General features: G+C 30.2%; 3 protein-coding genes across 6 annotated transcripts; 1 reads left to right on the forward strand and 2 right to left on the reverse strand.

Moving 5' to 3' along the window:
* The first annotated feature begins 5,553 nt into the window (after positions 1-5,553).
* On the forward strand, positions 5,554-6,751 carry LOC149735219 (uncharacterized). Its single transcript, XM_089877715.1, has one exon. It carries the CDS (start codon positions 5,681-5,683, stop codon positions 6,590-6,592), a length of 912 nt encoding a protein of 303 aa, XP_089733841.1. The 5' UTR covers positions 5,554-5,680; the 3' UTR covers positions 6,593-6,751.
* Positions 6,752-11,382: 4,631 nt separating this feature from the next.
* LOC149735220 (uncharacterized) lies at positions 11,383-13,228 on the reverse strand. Of its 3 annotated transcripts, none has more exons than XM_089877654.1 (5): positions 12,904-13,228; positions 12,604-12,653; positions 12,411-12,455; positions 12,092-12,264; positions 11,383-11,934 (listed from the first exon to the last, which is right to left on the reverse strand). In XM_089877654.1, the coding sequence occupies exons 1-4, from the start codon at positions 13,226-13,228 to the stop codon at positions 12,250-12,252; spliced, it is 435 nt and encodes a 144-aa protein (XP_089733780.1). In that variant the 3' UTR covers positions 11,383-11,934; positions 12,092-12,249. The 3 variants fall into 3 exon arrangements, with proteins under 3 accessions (XP_089733780.1, XP_089733779.1, XP_089733781.1); XM_089877653.1 differs by having other exon boundaries at positions 12,092-12,292; XM_089877655.1 differs by having other exon boundaries at positions 12,092-12,305.
* Positions 13,229-14,103: 875 nt separating this feature from the next.
* On the reverse strand, positions 14,104-19,103 carry LOC149735221 (uncharacterized). 2 transcript variants are annotated; one of them, XM_089877658.1, is made up of 7 exons: positions 18,545-19,103; positions 18,053-18,328; positions 17,850-17,879; positions 16,752-16,805; positions 16,531-16,584; positions 16,382-16,420; positions 14,104-16,179 (listed from the first exon to the last, which is right to left on the reverse strand). In XM_089877658.1, exons 2-7 carry the CDS (start codon positions 18,142-18,144, stop codon positions 16,038-16,040), a joined length of 411 nt encoding a protein of 136 aa, XP_089733784.1. In that variant the 5' UTR covers positions 18,145-18,328; positions 18,545-19,103; the 3' UTR covers positions 14,104-16,037. The 2 variants fall into 2 exon arrangements, with proteins under 2 accessions (XP_089733784.1, XP_089733783.1); XM_089877657.1 differs by having other exon boundaries at positions 18,053-19,103.
* Between the last annotated feature and the right edge of the window lie 140 nt (positions 19,104-19,243).

The raw sequence follows: 19,243 nt of genomic DNA on the forward strand, positions 1-19,243 counted from the left end.
AGAATGTCTTAATTAAAACTGTACAGTTACTTGTTTTAAACAATAAAAAAATTAAATTTTATTAAAAAAAATATTGTAACATTAGTTTTTACAACAATTTTTTTTTTTGCAAATTTTTTTTTTTTTATTTTAAGTTCATAATGGTACAACTACAATTTTTATGCACAAAAACAAAAAAAAATCAATTTTTTCATGTTTTTCAAAGGAATTCAGAAAACTGTTTTAATTAAAACTGAACAGTTACTTGTTTTAAACAATAAAAAAATTAAATTTTTAAAAAAAAAATTTTTAACATTAGTTTTTACAACAATTTTTTTTTTTTGCAAAATGTTTTCAAAAAAATATTAAGTTTATAACGGTACAACTACAATTTTTATGAAAAAAACAAAAAAAAATCATTTTTTTCAGGTTTTCCAAAGGAATTAAAAAAATGTTTTAATTAAAAATGTACAGTTACTTGTTTTAAACAATAAAAAAATAAAATTTTACTAAAAAAAAATTTTAACATTAGTTTTTACAACATTTTTTTTTTTTTTTGCAAAGTTTTTTCAAAAAAATATTAAGTTCATAACGGTACAACTACTTTTTTTTATGCAAAAAAACAAAAGAAAATCAATTTTTTCACGTTTCCCAAAGGAATTCAAAAAAATGTTTTAATTAAAACTGTACAGTTACTTGTTTTAAACAATAAAAAAATTAAATTTTATTAAAAAAAAATTGTTAACATTACTTTTTACAACAATTTTTTTTTGCAAATTTTTTTCAAAAAAATATTAAGTTTATAAAGGTACAACTACAATTTTTATGCAAAAAAACAAAAAAAATCAATTTTTTCATGTTTTTCAAAGAAATTCAAAAAAATATTTTTTTTAAATCTGTACAGTTACTTGTTTTAAACAATAAAAAAATTAAACTTAAAAAAAAAAAAATTTTTAACATTAGTTTTTACAACAATTTTTTTTTTTGCAAATTGTTTTTAAAAAAATATTAAATTTATAACGGTACAACTACAATTTTTATGAAAAAAACCAAAAAAAAACAATTTTTTCAGGTTTTCCCAAGGAATTCAAAAAATGTTTTAATTAAAAATGTACAGTTACTTGTTTTAAACAATAAAAAAATTAAATTTTACTAAAAAAAAATTTTTAACATTAGTTTTTACAACATTTTTTTTTTTTTTGCAAAGTTTTTTCAAAAAAATATTAAGTTCATAACGGTACAACTACGATTTTTATGCAAAAAAAACAAAAAATAAATTCTTTTCATGTTTTCCATGGGAATTCAAAAAATGTTTTAATTAAAACTGTACAGTTACTTGTTTGAAACAATAAAAAAATTAAATTTTATTAAAAAAAAAATTTTAACATTAGTTTGTACAACATTTTTTTTTTGCAAATTTTTTTCAAAAAAATATTAAGTTCATAACGGTACAACTACAATTTTTATGCAAAAAAAACAAAAAAAAATCAATTTTTTCATGTTTCCCAAAGGAATTAAAAAAAATGTTTTAATTAAAACTGTATAGTTACTGGTTTTAAACAATAAAAAAACTAAATTTTATTAAAAAAAAATTTTTAACATTAGTTTTTACAACATTTTTTTTTTTTTTTGCAAAGTTTTATTAAAAATGTTTCAAGTTTAAAAGGTACAACCACAATTTTTTTGCAAAAAAACAAAAAAAAATCATTTTTTCATGTTTTCCATAGGAATTTAAAAAAATTTTTTAATTAAAACTGTACAGTTACTTGTTTTAAACAATAAAAAAAAAAAATTTATTAAAAACGAATTTGTAACATTACTTTTTACAACAATTTTTTTTTTTTGCACAATTTTTTTTAAAAAAATATTAAGTTCAAAACGGTACAACTACAATTTTTATGCAAAAAAACAAAAAAAATCAATTTTTTCAGGTTTCTAAAAGGAATTCAAAAAAATGTTTTAAATAAAATTGTACAGTTACTTGTTTTAAACAATAAAAAAATTAAATTTTATAAAAAAAAATTGTTAACATTAGTTTTTACAACATTTTTTTTTGCAAATTTTTTTCAAAAAAATATTAAGTTCATAACGGTACAACTACAATTTTTATGCAAAGAAACAAAAAAAATCAATTTTTTCATGTTTCCCAAAGGAATTCAAAAAAATGTTTTAATTAAAACTGTACAGTTACTGGTTTTAAACGGTAAAAAAAACTAAATTTTTTTTAAACAAATTTTTAACATTAGTTTTTACAACATTTTTTTTTTTTGCAAAGTTTTATTAAAAATATTTCAAGTTCAAAAGGTACAACCACAATTTTTATGCAAAAAAACAAAAAAAAATCAATTTTGTCATGTTTCCCTAAGGAATTCAAAAAATGTTTTAATTAAAACTGTACAGTTACTTGTTTTAAACAATAAAAAAATTTAATTTTACTAAAAAAAAATTTTTAACATTAGTTTTTACAACATTTTTTTTTTTTTTGCAAAATTTTTTTAAAAAAATATTAAGTTCATAACGGTACAACTACAATTTTTATGCAAAAAAATAAAAAAAATCATTTTTTTCATGTTTTTCAAAGGAATTCAAAAAAATGTTTTAATTAAAACTGTACAGTTAGTTGTTTTAAACAATAAAAAAATTAAATTTTATTAAAAAAGATGTTTAACATTAGTTTTTACAACATTTTTTTTTTGCAAAGTTTTTTCAAAAATATTTTAGGTTCAAAACGGTACAACTAAAATTTTTATGCAAAGAAACAAAAAAAAATCAATTTTTTCATGTTTCCCAAAGGAATTCTAAAAAACGTTTTAATTAAAACTGTACAGTTACTGGTTTTAAACGGTAAAAAAAACTAAATTTAAAAAAAAAAAATTTTTAACATTAGTTTTTACAACATTTTTTTTTTTTTGCAAAGTTTTATTAAAAATATTTTAAGTTCAAAAGGTACAACCACAATTTTTATGAAAAAAAACAAAAAAAAATCAATTTTGTCATGTTTCCCTAAGGAATTCAAAAAATGTTTTAATTAAAACTGTACAGATACTTCTTTTAAACAATAAAAAATTTAAATTTTATTAAAAAAATTTTTTTAACATTAGTTTTTACAACATTTTTTTTTTTTTGCAAAGTTTTTTCAAAAATATTTCAAGTTCAAAACGGTAAAACTACAATTTTTATGCAAAAAAAACAAAAAAAATCATTTTTTTTTTATGTTTTTCAAAGGAATTTAAAAAAAAAATTTAATTAAAATTGTACAGTTACTTGTTTTGAACAATAAAAAATTAAATTTTATTAAAAAAAAATTTGTAACATTACTTTTTACAACAATTTTTTTTTTTGCACAATTTTTTTTTTTTAAATTTTAAGTTCATAACGGTACAACTACAATTTTTATGCAAAAAAACAAAAAAAATCAATTTTTTCATGTTTCCCAAAGGAATTCAATTAAATGTTTTAATTAAAACTGTACAGTTACTTGTTTTAAACAATAAAAAAATTAGAGTTTATTAAAAAAAAATTTTTACCATTAGCTTTTACAACATTTTTTTTTGCAAATTTTTTTAAATAAATATTAAGTTCAAAACGGTAAAACTACAATTTTTATGCAAAAAAATAAAAAAAAATCATTTTTTTCATGTTTCCCAAAGGAATTTAAAACATTTTTTAATTAAAACTGTACAGTTACTTGTTTTAAACAATAAAAAAAAAAATTATTAAAAAAAAAATTGTAACATTACTTTTTACAACAATTTTTTTTTTTTTTTTGCAAAAAATTTTTTTAAACATTTTAAGTTTATAACGGTACTACTACGATTTTTATGCAAAAAAACAAAAAAATCAATTTTTTCAGGTTTCCCCAAGGAATTTAAAAGAATGTCTTAATTAAAACTGTACAGTTACTTGTTTTAAACAATAAAAAAATTAAATTTTATTAAAAAAAATATTGTAACATTAGTTTTTACAACAATTTTTTTTTTTGCAAATTTTTTTTTTTTTATTTTAAGTTCATAATGGTACAACTACAATTTTTATGCACAAAAACAAAAAAAAATCAATTTTTTCATGTTTTTCAAAGGAATTCAGAAAACTGTTTTAATTAAAACTGAACAGTTACTTGTTTTAAACAATAAAAAAATTAAATTTTTAAAAAAAAAAATTTTTAACATTAGTTTTTACAACAATTTTTTTTTTTTGCAAAATGTTTTCAAAAAAATATTAAGTTTATAACGGTACAACTACAATTTTTATGAAAAAAAACAAAAAAAATCATTTTTTTCAGGTTTTCCAAAGGAATTAAAAAAATGTTTTAATTAAAAATGTACAGTTACTTGTTTTAAACAATAAAAAAATAAAATTTTACTAAAAAAAAATTTTAACATTAGTTTTTACAACATTTTTTTTTTTTTTGCAAAGTTTTTTCAAAAAAATATTAAGTTCATAACGGTACAACTACTTTTTTTTATGCAAAAAAACAAAAGAAAATCAATTTTTTCACGTTTCCCAAAGGAATTCAAAAAAATGTTTTAATTAAAACTGTACAGTTACTTGTTTTAAACAATAAAAAAATTAAATTTTATTAAAAAAAAATTGTTAACATTACTTTTTACAACAATTTTTTTTTGCAAATTTTTTTCAAAAAAATATTAAGTTTATAACGGTACAACTACAATTTTTATGCAAAAAAAAACAAAAAAAATCAATTTTTTCAGGTTTCCCATTGTAACGGGCAGAAACAAAACAAATCACCAGAAACAAATAGTCAGAAACGAAAATTTTGTTTCTCAATAAATCTTTTTGTTTCTAGAGCATTTAAATTTAATTGTCGGTAGTTGGCAGCATGGAGCTATTTTGAAAAAAAAAATAAATTTTACTCGGTCGCTCAATAAAGAACGCTGGGTTATATTTTGTCCATACTGAAATGTGTAACTGATTCATATCGTTGTTAAACCACGATTGTTCCATTTCACACACCTATTTACAGCCAACATGTTGTGAACAATAGCCTCACTCTAAATTTTAATTAAATTTGTCGTTGCGGATGCCAAGGCGCGTCTTAAACTTCGCTGGTCATGCGCTGGTCTTTTAGTTCATTTCAGTGTGAGCTCTGTAGCGGTAAGTTTATTTTAATTTGGTTGTTATATGTTTTAAGTTCCAATTTAACCGTTTTATTTTCTATTTGAATTAGCCGTACAGAGTGCCAACATTGTTTCGTCAGTAATTAAAAAACGCTGCTTTAAAACTAGCATTCTGTCCTTGTGTTAGATTTTTGTGCAGCTGCGTGTCATCGTTTATGTCTGCATTACAGCTGATTTCTAAAGTACATGTCGTGCAATAAATGTTTTTGGGCTTGTTTGTTTAAATTGGGGCTTTGGCTTGATGTGACTGCCTAATCGGTTACAAAGTTACATCGTTTATAACCGTGCGGGTAATTATTTTTATTACACTTTTATCAACCTCATAAGACTATTTGACAATTACACTTCAGCCTTTCGAATTCCAACGTCCTACAGAGGTCGCCCTCATCAGGGTAAATAATAGTGATCACACGTAGTACGGCGTAGACATCCTGGGATGGGTACCTATACCATTTCCTGACCTTTTAATAACCGAATTTCTGCAACATAACCATGGATCAGTAGATAAAATAGTTCAAAAGACCGACAGAGATGGGCTTAAAACCGGCGTAAGGATAGCAGTAATGAAAAAAGAGGACCTGATGAAGCACCCAATACCAAGCTATATCTCAATAAATAATATGGAGTTTTACGTCACTTACAATGGGCAAACAGTAACCTGTAAATATTGTAAAGAACCTGGGCACAAACAAGCCGAATGCTCCAAAAGATTGCAGGATTACCCAAGATTAGAACATAAAACAAAACAAAGTGATAAAGATCAACTCACTGGCACTACAGTCGACGATATTCTTCCGCGTGACGTCACATCTACGCCTAAGGAGAAGGTGCGCGGCAGTCTAGATCGAGACTCACCAAGCCTCGAGGTAATGCCTACAGCAAATCATCCGAGAGAAGCAGTACTTGCTGAGAATATAGAGGCAAGTAGCAAGTCGGGTCAAGTGAAATCTAGACCAAAAAGGCCACTATCGAGCCCGGAAGAGTGTAACAAAGCCAAGATGCACTCTGTCAGTCTCAGTGAAACAAAACTCCCTGTGAGCTGTCTGAAGTGCAAAAATGAAGGATTGTCCACAGAGAATGCTACGTCATACCACTGTTGGGGTTGCTCGCAGGAGTTTGTCGTGGCTCGCACTTGTTGCTCAAATGACTTGTTTCTGGAATCAATGGAAGTAGAAGATACAACCTGCCCTTTATGCCAGAGGAGATTGAAGAAGATGGCTTGCTGCAACACCTTTCAACCAGAGTCTCGGTTGGACGACGGCTGCTACGAGTGCGTCACTTGTCAAAGGTATTCTAGACTTTGTAAATGTTCAAATTTTAGCTGTTTCGGCAATAGAAATACCAGTAAAGCTTGCAAAAACATTGCGTGTAAAAGTAAGCTAATTAACTGTGAATGCGGGAAGCGGTATATCGAAGAACTTGACGACGAACCATTTGTATGTCCTTGTGGTTGTGTTTATAGATGTGAAGCGTAACTATTGATTTAGCAAATCTGGACGACTTTTATTTTAACTTTTTAATGTCACTTAATATTGCTATTTATAATGTGGCTGGTTTGCGGGATAGCAAAAAGCGCAAAGCAGTGTTCAACTTTATCCGAGGTAAAAAACTTAATTTCACATTTCTACAAGAAACACACGGCTGTGCAGTCTCTAATAGGCTATGGGAAATGGAATGGGGAGGACAAATTCTTTGGGCTAATGGGTCAAACAGAAGTAGAGGGGTGGCGATACTTTGCGATAAAAAAACTTCTTACACTTTGGGAAGCACTAATGCAGACCCAGAGGGAAGATATATAACCGCTGAAATTCGAATAGAATCTCGAACGCTGCTGCTGGCAAACATATACGCCCCTAACAGAGATGACCCGATATTTTTTGAAGATTTATTCCAAACAGTTTCTCGCACGATAACCAGCGCAGATATAATTTTAGGCGGTGATTTCAATCTTACACTTGACCCGCACTTAGATAGACATAATCCAAACGCCGAAAGAAACCATAATGCGCGAGAGACTGTCCTGGAGCACATGCAAACTCTTGGACTAGAAGACGCGTTTCGATTAAAAAACTGTAACCTTAAACAATTTACTCGCTACCAATCTAATCCATATTCAGCCGGTCGAATTGATTTGTTCCTACTATCCCAACAACTCGTGCCAAAGTTAAGTAATTGCGTTATTCGTCCAAGCATTAGATCTGATCACAGTCTTGTGATACTGTCCCTGCGTTTATCCCCTATTAACAGAGGGAAGGGTTTGTGGAAACTTAATAACTCGTTACTGCAAGATGAAGCGTCAGTTACTAAAATACGGAAACTAATCAGGGACTTTGGCGCAACCAATCCTCGCGGACATGTCAATGCTCATGTTCGATGGGACACTTTAAAGTGTGTGGTTCGTGGAGAATTCATTAAACTAAGCGCACAATATAGAAAATCGATACAGAAGACTCAGACGAAACTAGAAAATAAACTAGCCTCTGTAGAATCCGAAGTCACCGATGCTGGGTCCAACCCAGATGAAAGTCTTCTGGAGCGTAGACAACAACTGCGTAACGAACTGGATTGTTTAATTGAACATCGCACACATGGCGCTATAATAAGAAGTCGTGCGCGCTGGGCCGAGAGTGGTGAAAAATGCTCCAAATTTTTTTTAAACTTAGAAAAACGTAACTCTGAGAAAAAAACGATATGGCGTCTTAAAAAGTCAAACACCGTGCTAACCGACCAATTGGAATTAATTAATGAACTCCGTACTTTTTATAAAAATCTATATGATCCAGGGCCGCAACCGATACCAATATCCGATATCGCCAATCACTTAAACTCGCTATCGCTACCAAGACTTAGCCATGACGACGCTCTCAATCTTGAGCAACCTATAAGAGTAGAAGAAATACACTCAATTATAACGTCCATGCCTAATAATAAAACGCCCGGGAACGACGGACTCACAGCAGAGTTTTACAAAACCTTTTGGCCGGATATTAAAGTATTCCTTATCGACTCGATTCGACGCACTGAAGCTACAGGCATGTTGTCGAATTCCCAGACCGAAGGCGTAATAACACTGATTCCGAAAGAAGGTAAAGATCCGTTGCTTGCTACAAATTACCGACCTATCACGCTCCTCAACGTTGATTACAAAATATTTTCTAAAATAATTAACTCAAGAATTAAATCCACGTTACCTGAGCTAATACATCCAAATCAAAATGGCTTTATGAAAGGGCGTTTCATTGGTGATAACATAAGACTGTTGTTTGACGTAATCGACTACTGTGACTCAGAAAACATCCCAGGAACGGTGGTCAGCCTCGATTTTTTTAAAGCCTTTGACACGTTAACCTTTAACTATATACATGAAATGGTAAAAAACTGGGGTTTTCCGAAGTACATACAAAAATGGATCAACATTTTTTACAATAATCCGCGGTGCGCAGTAGCAAATAACGGGCATGTGTCTCCCCTGTTTAGGGTCGGAAGAGGTTGTAGGCAAGGAGATCCAATATCTCCTTCACTTTTTGTTCTTGCCATTGAAACGTTAGCTGCAGAAATTCGTGCAGCTGACTTTAAAGGTATTGAAGTCAACGGCAATCAGATCAAAGTATCGCTCTTTGCAGATGACACCGTTATATTTACAGACGGCACGCAGAAAAGCTTTGACAGTATCTTTAAAATTTTACATGGGTTTGGGGTTAAATCTGGTTGCACAATTAACCTTCAAAAATCTCAAGCGTTTCACATCGGTAGCAAACGAAAGTGTTTAAGCAGGCCAATGTCGGGCCAGGGACTTAGGTGGCCTCAAGATCATATGAAATACTTGGGCATTGAATTTCCTATTCAAAATGAAAGCGATAAAAATTTAATAAAATCCAATTTAACAAAGCCGCTAAATAAGATTGCAACTCTTCTAAACATTTGGTCAGGCAGAGCCCTTACATTGCTCGGAAAGATTACGGTCGTGAAATCTCTAATAATCCCGATACTAACATATAAGGTAAGCGTGCTTCCAATACCAATCCCGACACAAATTATAAAGTCCTTAAACACGAGAATTTTTCGGTTCGTTTGGGGATCAAAATGGGAACGAATAAAAAGAAAAACGCTGTGCCAAGAGATAAAACGGGGAGGTGCAAGCATGATCGACATTGAAGCTTACACTCTAGCCCTACAGTCCAAGTGGTTAAAATTTCTCATAAATCCAGCATATGAGTCATCGTGGAAACTTATTGAATCCCGTTACTTTAACTCAGAGATCTTACTGGCTACATTACTATCAACTATACGTGAAACGTCCGTCGAATTCAAACGAATGTTACCGATCCGATCGTTACGAACCACCTTACTAACGATTAAACGTATTTATAACTGTGGAGCGTTGGGCGAGAAAATTAATAGCAATAGATGTTTATGGTTAAACGCAAAAGTTAAGTGTCGCTCTCATCCGTTTTTCATCCAAGAGTTTGCAAGTGCCGGGATAATAAACTACTGCCAAATAATCAATGAAGTGGGTAACTATATGAGCTATTCAGAAATTGTCGAAAAATATAGGGTGAAAGACAGTAATACCGATTATAAATGTTACAACGAACTAATAAAATCTATACCAGACAGTTGGGACAAGGGTAATGTCGAGATAGAGAATCATGCCGCTGACGCAGCAAAACTGCTAGATGGGGTTAAAGAACTTAAAGCAACAAACTCGATTTACCGAGAAATAACTGGCGCATTTAAAGATCCGAACCCCAAAACACAACAAAAATGGGCCTTAATAGTGGGATACATTGAAAATTGGGAGAAAGTGTATTTAAGAAATTATTTCTGCACAGTCGAAACAAGATTACGGTCATTTCAAATAAAACTACAAAACCACGGTATCGTAACTAATGAACTACTATTTAAATTGGGATTTAAAGACAATGACAGCTGTGTTTACTGTAGAGATGAAACTGAAACGATAATCCATGCTTTTTATAATTGTCCAAAAGTTAAAGACTATTGGTATAAAGTTGAAAACTGGATTTGCGCAAGGGTCCGTAGACCATTTTGCTTTCACGTAAAACACTTTTTATTCGGTGTTAATGATGTTCTTGTGAACTGCTTATTGTTGTGTGCTCGATTTTGTATTTATCGCTGTAGAGTGCAGGAGAAAATTCCCGTAGTAAAAATTTTTGTTCATGAAGTGGAAAGGATCCAAGCCACTGAATATCAAATAGCCAAAATACGTGGTCTTACTTCCACACATTTTATGAAATGGGGTGCAGCCGTTTGTTAATGTTGTTACTACAATCGTACTGTTGTTCGTAATTTTTATTGCAATAAAAAAAAAAAAAAAAAAAAAAAAAAAAAAATAGTACGGCGTAGAAAATAAAACAAAGAAAAAAAGTTTTAAAAGCAGGCATGTTACAACCTTATGAAACCAAACACGCGAAAAACAATGATTGGCCCCGAATCTCTGAACAAGTGGCTGCAATACACTGAAAGTATTTTGATGTAAATTCAGAAACAAAAATTATTTTACAGTAACAAAAATATTGTTTTTGGTTGTGTTTTTGTTTCTACAAAGTTTTTTTAAAACTCGGAAACAAAAACCATTTTCCAGAATCGAAAATGTTGTTTTCTGCACACTTTTTCGTTTCTACAATGTATTTTTATTTCAGAAACGAAAATACTGTTTCCCAAACGCGTTTTTGTTTCGACAATGTATTTTAATTTTAAAAACAAAAATCGTTTTACAGACATAAAATATTGTTTCCCGAAAGCGTTTTTGTTTCTAGAATGTAGGCTATCTTAGTTTCAGAAACAAAAAATATTTTACAAAAACAAATATATTGTTTCCCGAAAGCGTTTTTGTTTCTATAATATATTTTAGTTTCAGAAACGAAAATCAGTTTTCAGAAACAAAAATGTTGCTTCCCCAACGCGTTTTTGTTAATAAAATGTATTTTACTTTCAGAAATGAAAATCTTTTTTCAGAATCGACATTATTTTCCGAATGCACTTTCCGTTCTGCAATAATTCAGAAACAAAATTATTTAACAGAAACGAAATTATTGTTTTCCGAACACGTTTTTGTTTTTACAATGTATTGTAAATTCAGAAACAAAAGTCTTATTCCAGAAACGAAAATATTGTTTCCCAAACTCGTTTTTGTTTCTACAATGTATTATCAACGCAGAAACGAAAGTTATTTTACATAAACGAAAATATCGTTTTCCGAACGCGCGTTTTGTTTCTATAATACATTCTGAAATAAAAATCATTTTTAAAAACGAAATTTTAATATCAAAACGAACACAATTGAAGTAACTTAAACTAACAGAAGTGAAATTTATGTTGAAGCGGGCAAGACAGGGTACTGCATGAGTGTACAGTTAATAATCGTACAGGAATATATTAACGCAAATTATAGTAGGGTGGGGAAAGATGGGGCACCTTTTTATTCGATTTGCTCGTCCCATTTTGGAATAAACAAGTACATTCAAAGAATTATAGAACCGTATTTTCACGACTCCCATAGACTGTTAATTGTTTAAAACACGATCAGGATATTTAGATAATATGTGTCATTGCTGTCCCATCTTCCCCAACCGTACTACATAACATTGTTTTTGTTCTATTGTATACATTTTTTATTTTTTTCAAAGTCAGAAAAGAAAATTGTGTTATGCCTTGCTTGTGACATATTGGAAATTAAAACGCTTGAAGAATGGTGGTTATAAATGTTTTCTCCTCTTTTTAACAAGCTTCAGAGGAGAAGAGTGTACTTCCTCTGGTTCAGATTCAGCATTCCTCGTTGTTTTTTGGGGAGTATCTGTAAATTTACGAAAATAAGTAAACAGTTTAGAATCATTATTGTGAATATTTGCCTTATTAACTATGTTTTATCTACCTTCTGAAACTGAAATTTAAAGTATTAAAGAATACTTTAAAAACATTGCATAAAGCTACAATAATAATACAAAGCATACATGGTAATGAAACCGGTTCCGCAGCATAAAAGCACCCGTTGTATGGCCACCTTGCCTTGTATGGTTGGCCGAATATGACATCATCTAGTGATCGTATGTGTTTATGCTCCATAGTTCTTACATCACGAGTCCGAAAAATATCGCGAACTTCACCATCTTCAACGAAGATTACTCTAATGCATTTTGATTTTGAAGATTTATCTTAACAACAGTGCTGGAAATGTATTAAATTACTTTTGGAATGAAGTTAGTTAACTGTACACAAATAAAATTATAGTGCAATACACTGGATCACATTTAAACACTAGTCAGTACTAACCAATCTCCGCATTTTTCTTTGATGAAACGATATCATCAGCAGTCTCTGTATAGAAAATGTAAATTAGCATTTTAGAAAACACTATAAAAGTGATACAATGCCATTTATAAAACCAATAATTTTATCATTGAACTTTAAAAAAACAGAAAATGGATGTTTCTTTTGGTTGTAATTGGTTGTAAACTTTACTTACCATCACCGTCCTCTCTATTATCGCTTGTTCAGACAACACATCTTTGGACTCTGTAAAACAAACAAGTATGCATTTCAATAACAACGCATATAGAGACAATAATATTAACAGATGGGTGGGGTTAATACCAAACTGAAGGGTGGGGTTAATACCAAATTGAAGGCGGAACAGAAATTAAACATCATTATGAAATTCAATGAATAAGACTATACTCATTTATGAATATGTTTAATTACAAAATAAAATAAGTTAATCATAAAATGTGTATAGCGGATAACATGAGCCAATCAACTTACTAACCAGTTGCAAGTTTCTCCAAAATATTTCTGCCCTTTTCAACCAGCTCATGTGGATGGGATATATGATACACTTTTTCGGCCATCTGTAAAGAGTGTCCTTCTGCTCTGGCAATAGCAAGCTGTACGTCTTTTGGTTGTTTGGAAACAAAAGAAGTTATCAATTTTCTGACATCTGTAACATTTACACTTTTTCCAATGAACACTTTCTTGATAGTTTTGTTCCAAACTTTGTCAAATTCAGAAGAGTCCATTTTTTCATTTCCATTTAGAAAAAAAAAAGCGTTATCACCAGATTCATCTGACTGTTGTTTATAGTTCCACACCATCTTGGATGCAGCTTGCAGATCAATGAATTCATTTTCACTTATTACTAAACATGCATAATCCCGCTTTTCCTTTTGGTTTTTTATGTATATGCTGTAGTTCCCTTGATTTGTTTTTCCGCTGTTTTTAGCTCCTGACAAGTTAAACCGGTAAGAACAGAAGATCGGCAACCAACCCAGCAGATGATACGTACAAATATGTCGCCACACACCCGTTCTAGATCTATTTTAGTAGGGTTAGGCAACTTGTTCTTTCTCAATTCACTAATTTCTTGTGAATGTATTTTTTCATATTCCTGAACTGCTTTGAATGGTAGAGGAAGCCCAGAAAGTTTTTTCCCGCTCAATTGCTTAACAAACTGTTGACGTTTCTCTTTTTTGGAACGCTGACGCATTAACCATGATTCCACATATTTTATTAATTTTCTTACAGATTCCATAAGAAAACTGGAGTCTTCCACATCTACAAATTGTAGAAAATGTTTTAATGTGGCTAAGTAAGCATACTTTGTCCCATCTTTACCACTGCCTGTCAGATTCTGTTCAAGCCTCTGGTAAACACCCTCAGGATTCTCTATATCTTCCTTATCAGGTATCATGATCTCTACCTGCTTTCTGTATGTTTTTGACTTACCTGCAGTCACAGGATTTCGTTTCCCAACACCCATTGTTTGCAGTTTTGCTTCATAATCATCAAGGATGGAGTTGTATTTAAGAGCTTCTGTATCACAACTTTCTTTCATTTTTTTAAAGGTCTCACTTTTCACATCAATATCTGGGAGCCTTTTAAGACAATGCTGCTTCAATGATTTCACAGTGAATTGGCAAATGCTACATGTGAAACCTTTATAGTTTTCATACTGCCTCTTCTTTTCTGCTTTTAACTTACTATCATACAATAAAAAACTCTTCGACTTAACCTTATGGTGATTGGCAAAATGTGTAGTGACATTATAAAACGTCATTGGACAATGTGGACAATTTCTCAACTTCCTGCAATAAACAACATTTAAAATTTTACTTATGAATAGAATTATACAATTTCTATGGGCTATGTCATACATTCTAAGTTTCAGTGTAATTAAACAATAATTCCACATGCTGCAACAGAAATAAATAGTGGCAAATCAAAGCCTATTACAAACTCTGTTTTTAAAGGTAATTAAACATAAATTGCTTATTAATGGAAACAACAACCAAAATACAATACATGCATTATATAGTTACCGATGATGGTGTACATGCATTATATAGTTACGGATGATGGTATAAATGCATTATATAGTTACCGATGATGGTATATATGCATTATATAGTTACAAATGACGATATACATGCGTTATATAGTTACCGATGATGTTATATATGCTATCTATAGTTACAAGTGACGGTGTACATGCATTATATGGTTGCAGTCCTTATGGATGATGGTATATAACAAAAAATATAGTTACGGATGGTGGTAAACATGCTTTATATAGTTATGGATGGTAGTTTATATGGAATAAATACTTACAGTCAGCAGGATGGGGAAAGATAGGACACATGTTAATTCTATCTGCTCGTACAATTTGGCAGTAAACAAAAAACATTCACCCTAATCAGGATATCGGATATTATGTGCCAAACGTGGCCCATCTTCCCCCACCCTACCATATATGTATTATAAAGTTACAGATGGCGGAGGATAAATGCCATCTGACCCTATTGCTTGACAGTATCAAAGCATGATAACAGCTTCAAATTCTAAACGTTATCACAGGGTAGTCGATACATTGGGTATACTTTTTTGATGGTTTATGTATACATGCAAATAGGCATACTTATATTTAAAGTGAATGTTTTTTTAAATTGCATACTGCGGGGCAAGAAAAATCGACATCTGTCATTATAGCTAATTTTTAAATTAAACTTTCAAAATTTTAAAAAGAACAACTACAGTTTGAAAACGAAATATCAGCACAAACATTAATGGAAATTTACTAACCGTTGAGTATATGTACATTGCTTGTGCATAAAAGTTAAAACTTATAGCAGAGTGAAGGAAAACAGGACACTTCCTGCAATGATCTGTAACTATATAATGCATATATACCAATACCATCATCCGTAACTATATAGTTCATGAATTATATAGATACTCAAAGGTTAGTCAATTCCCATTAATGTTTGCGCTGTAGTTGGTATCTTTATCCGTACTTTTACGCATCACCTTAGTCAAAGCCAAATTTGAAATAACATGTCCTGTGGTTAATCATTTCTCAATGTAATCAATGCTTCTCTTATCTCTTATAATTTCTCACCAAGTTTACTCAACTACTATTTTGAACTAACTCCATTAAAAACTAAAAATACTTTCTATATAAGACTGGAACAAAGGTGAAAGGCCTAAATGATTTATACTATATAAACTTAAGGCTGTTTAAAATACAAAGAACATCCTGCTAAACTAAATTAAGTAACATAATAAAAAATATTTTTAAATCCGATTTTTAGCCTGATTAACAATTTAGAATTTACCAAAGACTGCACAACTTCAGGCAGTTGGAAAAGTGGTCGTTCGGCAATTAAAAAACTTGTAAATTAAATACCTGATAAATTTAGCTATAATAAGAAATTACAGTATAGGGTACTCGAACATAAAGCATGCGCAATATGCTTATGGCAATTGTCCCTATGTTAAACTTTAGTAAAATAATAAAATGAGTTTTTTTGTCACTTTTTAACTCTATGAGTAATTTCTTTGTTGGACGAAGGTTGCTTTTGTAACACCAAGTTCCCCATTTTGGCAAGCTTGACTATAAGTCTGTACTTATAATAAAAATATTTTGAAATTAATTTTTACACCCAAAAGTCGATTAGGCCTATATGTACAGATACTGATATACATGATTGACAAACCTAACCTGCCACTCTTCGATCTTTTTGTCTTGGTAATTTTGGCACTGGCAGCACTAAAAAAAAATGTTTCTTTTTACTACATACACATATGATACTACATGTACAGAAAAGGAACTAAGGTAAATTATAATTTGTGTTTAAATATTCCTTACTTACCTGGATTTAAGAATATTAATATATTTGTTCTTATGTTCAAAGAAATATTAAATGAATAGCATTTAGAAGCAATAAACAAAATCTGAAAACAATATTTACCATGTGCTTAACTTCGCTTCTGTTTTTTCATCAGGGTTCCTACAACAAAAAAGTCTTATTGCCTGCGCTTTGCACTGTATGTATTGAGACTGAGTAAAACATAAAAAAACACACAAGTCATCAAAAATTAGCATCCACAACAGACTTACGACAATGATGTACTTGAATTGGTCATTTGATCCGGAGAAATATCATTGAAAAGTCTAAAAACATAAGACTAAAGCTTCAATAAACGAGATCATTCATGAGGCATATGCATATCATAAATTAAATCAAGTAAAACAAATATAATCATTCGAATACTTTTATTTTCATGTGCGAGGCAAATATTTGATAGTGAATAATTCCAAAACATATTAAACTTTCTTACTCTTGTATACTGGATGTCAAATATTGCAAAATTTCATTGACCCTCTTGATTTTTCTGGAACATATCACAAGTATTTAGTGCAAAAGTTTGCATAAAAAATAAAGGCAGTAAAAGGCAACAGAAAGTTAAGCAGCCTTTGCATGACTGTTTGGTATGGTGAAAAGGCCCCGTTTACTGGATTGAAGTGTCAATGCATCCACCATTACTGGCAAAGTTTTTTTAAATTTTATTAACCCTTTGTTTTTGTAAACTTGCTTAAAATTAGACGTATCCAACAACTGTCTTTTTTTCTGTTTTTATTTTTTTTTCTTCCCCAATCAATATTAACATTGTGATAAAATTAATTTTAAAGTGGTGTATGTAAATTATTTTAATCTAGTTAATGATTTAATTGATTATAAAGGTAACCAATTATCAAATCAGATGTTTTGCAACTTTGCCCACATTTTCTGATAATGCAGTTTATGTTTTAGGTTAAGACTGTTTCGTTACAGGTCACTTTTATAGGTATGTTGCTGAATTTAGTTTAGATAAAGTCAAGATGTCATTTTAGATTTTCAAAGGCCTTTATAATTTAGTTAAATCAATTGTAATGCTTTGGTCACTTCTTGTGCTTTATAAAGAATTTGAAACTTGTTTTTAGTCTAATAAATGTTATTTGTGGGTATGCTTATGTTCAAAAAGAAGTAGTGAAGTAAAAATGATAAACTATAAAAAAAGGCTTTAGAACAAGGCTGTTAAAAGTATGTAGGAGAAGTTGAGGTTTCTGAGAAAATATAGACTGCATAACACCTAAGTTGTATGACTAATATTTGTATTATTACCATGTACTTCCATTATTAATTTTTTTCTTTTAGATTAAGGTAAGTTGATTTTGAAAACAATGTTTTTTTTGCGCCGCGAATGTTTTTTGTTACTACAAAGCCCAAAGCCTGAGAAATAAGAAACACCTGGAGAACAAAAAAACATTTTTTTAGTTTATTACTGGAGGAGGAAATCGAAATTTTATGTTTTCTGTTTTTTATTACCCCACTTGACTTAATTATTTATTTTTTAATAATCTCAACAAAATTATCACAGTACATGGCATACGCTTACCTTTCGGTAGAAAATGGTTCATAACTTGAACTGCAAAGAAAGAAACTTATACTAATTATACCACATGGCCCAATATCCTATATACTTATAATATGGGTATAGCCTATATAATGATTAAAATGCAGAGATGTTTATCCCAGATTACTTTTGGAATTATTTAAATAATGTACAAACTTCTAACTTTAAAACCCAAACAAGCCTACCTGTAACTGCAACCTGGTCCATCTTCCAAGTTATAAGCATTTGTACTGAAATAAATCAAGAATAAAGAAAAGCAAAACAAGATTTTCAACATTACCAAAATAAACTAAATGACCGTTCAAGAAAAACAAAATCATGTCAGAAGCTAATAAATTGACTGCTAAACTTACAGCCAATGATGACTTACATCTCAACTTCTAAAATGACAAACTAACCTGCTTGACTTTGTATTTGAACTACAAGGTAATGGACTTAATTTTCTCTTCCGGACCTTCGTTCTATAAAAGGTAGCCTATCAATTTTAGGCAAAATATTTTACACAAAAAAAAATATATATATAATATATATCTGTTATAAAAAATTAAACTAATATAGATTTTGTAAATTCAAACATGTTATAACAATAAAAGTTAATAAAGAGTGAATTTTTAAAATGGAGGTTAGTAGGTAGGCTATACCAGAGTACTCTGGGCTATACTGTTTACATTTCATACCTATTTTCCTTCCAATCAGGCAAGTCGTATTCATCAGACGTTGTGCTGATTGATTCGTGCCTACTTTAAATTATATTTTTGTTAATTGTAGATAGTGTCTTGATGGACAATAAAGTTTCGTCTAAAAAAGTCTTTACAATATGCTTCTTCAACGTAATTCGCCGGGATCGGGAAGTCAAATTATTGTTTTATTGACGAACGATAGCATTAGGTAAATGTACACGCTATATAATAGCACATGCATGCTATACCATAAAGGAAAGTTTTGCAATGTTTTCGGTAAATATATAGCTATGTTGTCCGTAAGCTTGTATGACATGAAGGATTGTAAAAGTTGTAAATTCGGACGTATTATGTTTTACGTGCGTCTGTCACCCAAGCTACCAAATCTTGTTATAAAGCGTATTACTAACCATCACCACATAGAAACGGTTGTTAAAGCTGCGATCTAATGTTTTATGTTCGTCGCGTGTTCGTAATTATCAGCTACGAATTCGATGGAGTAACAAACATTGCCGTGCTGCACTTTGGTCATTTTGCGCTTAATTGTTACGTCTTATTGTAACATAACTATAAACTATGACGTTTTATTACGTAACAATCGGGAGGAATGTGCCCACTGCCCAACGAACCACGGGATCGAAACATCATGTATTAGCGTCACATTTTTACGCTCTGCGCCGGCGTAGGAAATAAAAG

This window comes from Ciona robusta, chromosome 5 (genome assembly GCF_009617815.1).
Source record: "Ciona robusta chromosome 5, ASM961781v2".
NCBI classification, from domain to species: Eukaryota; Metazoa; Chordata; class Ascidiacea; order Phlebobranchia; family Cionidae; genus Ciona; species Ciona robusta.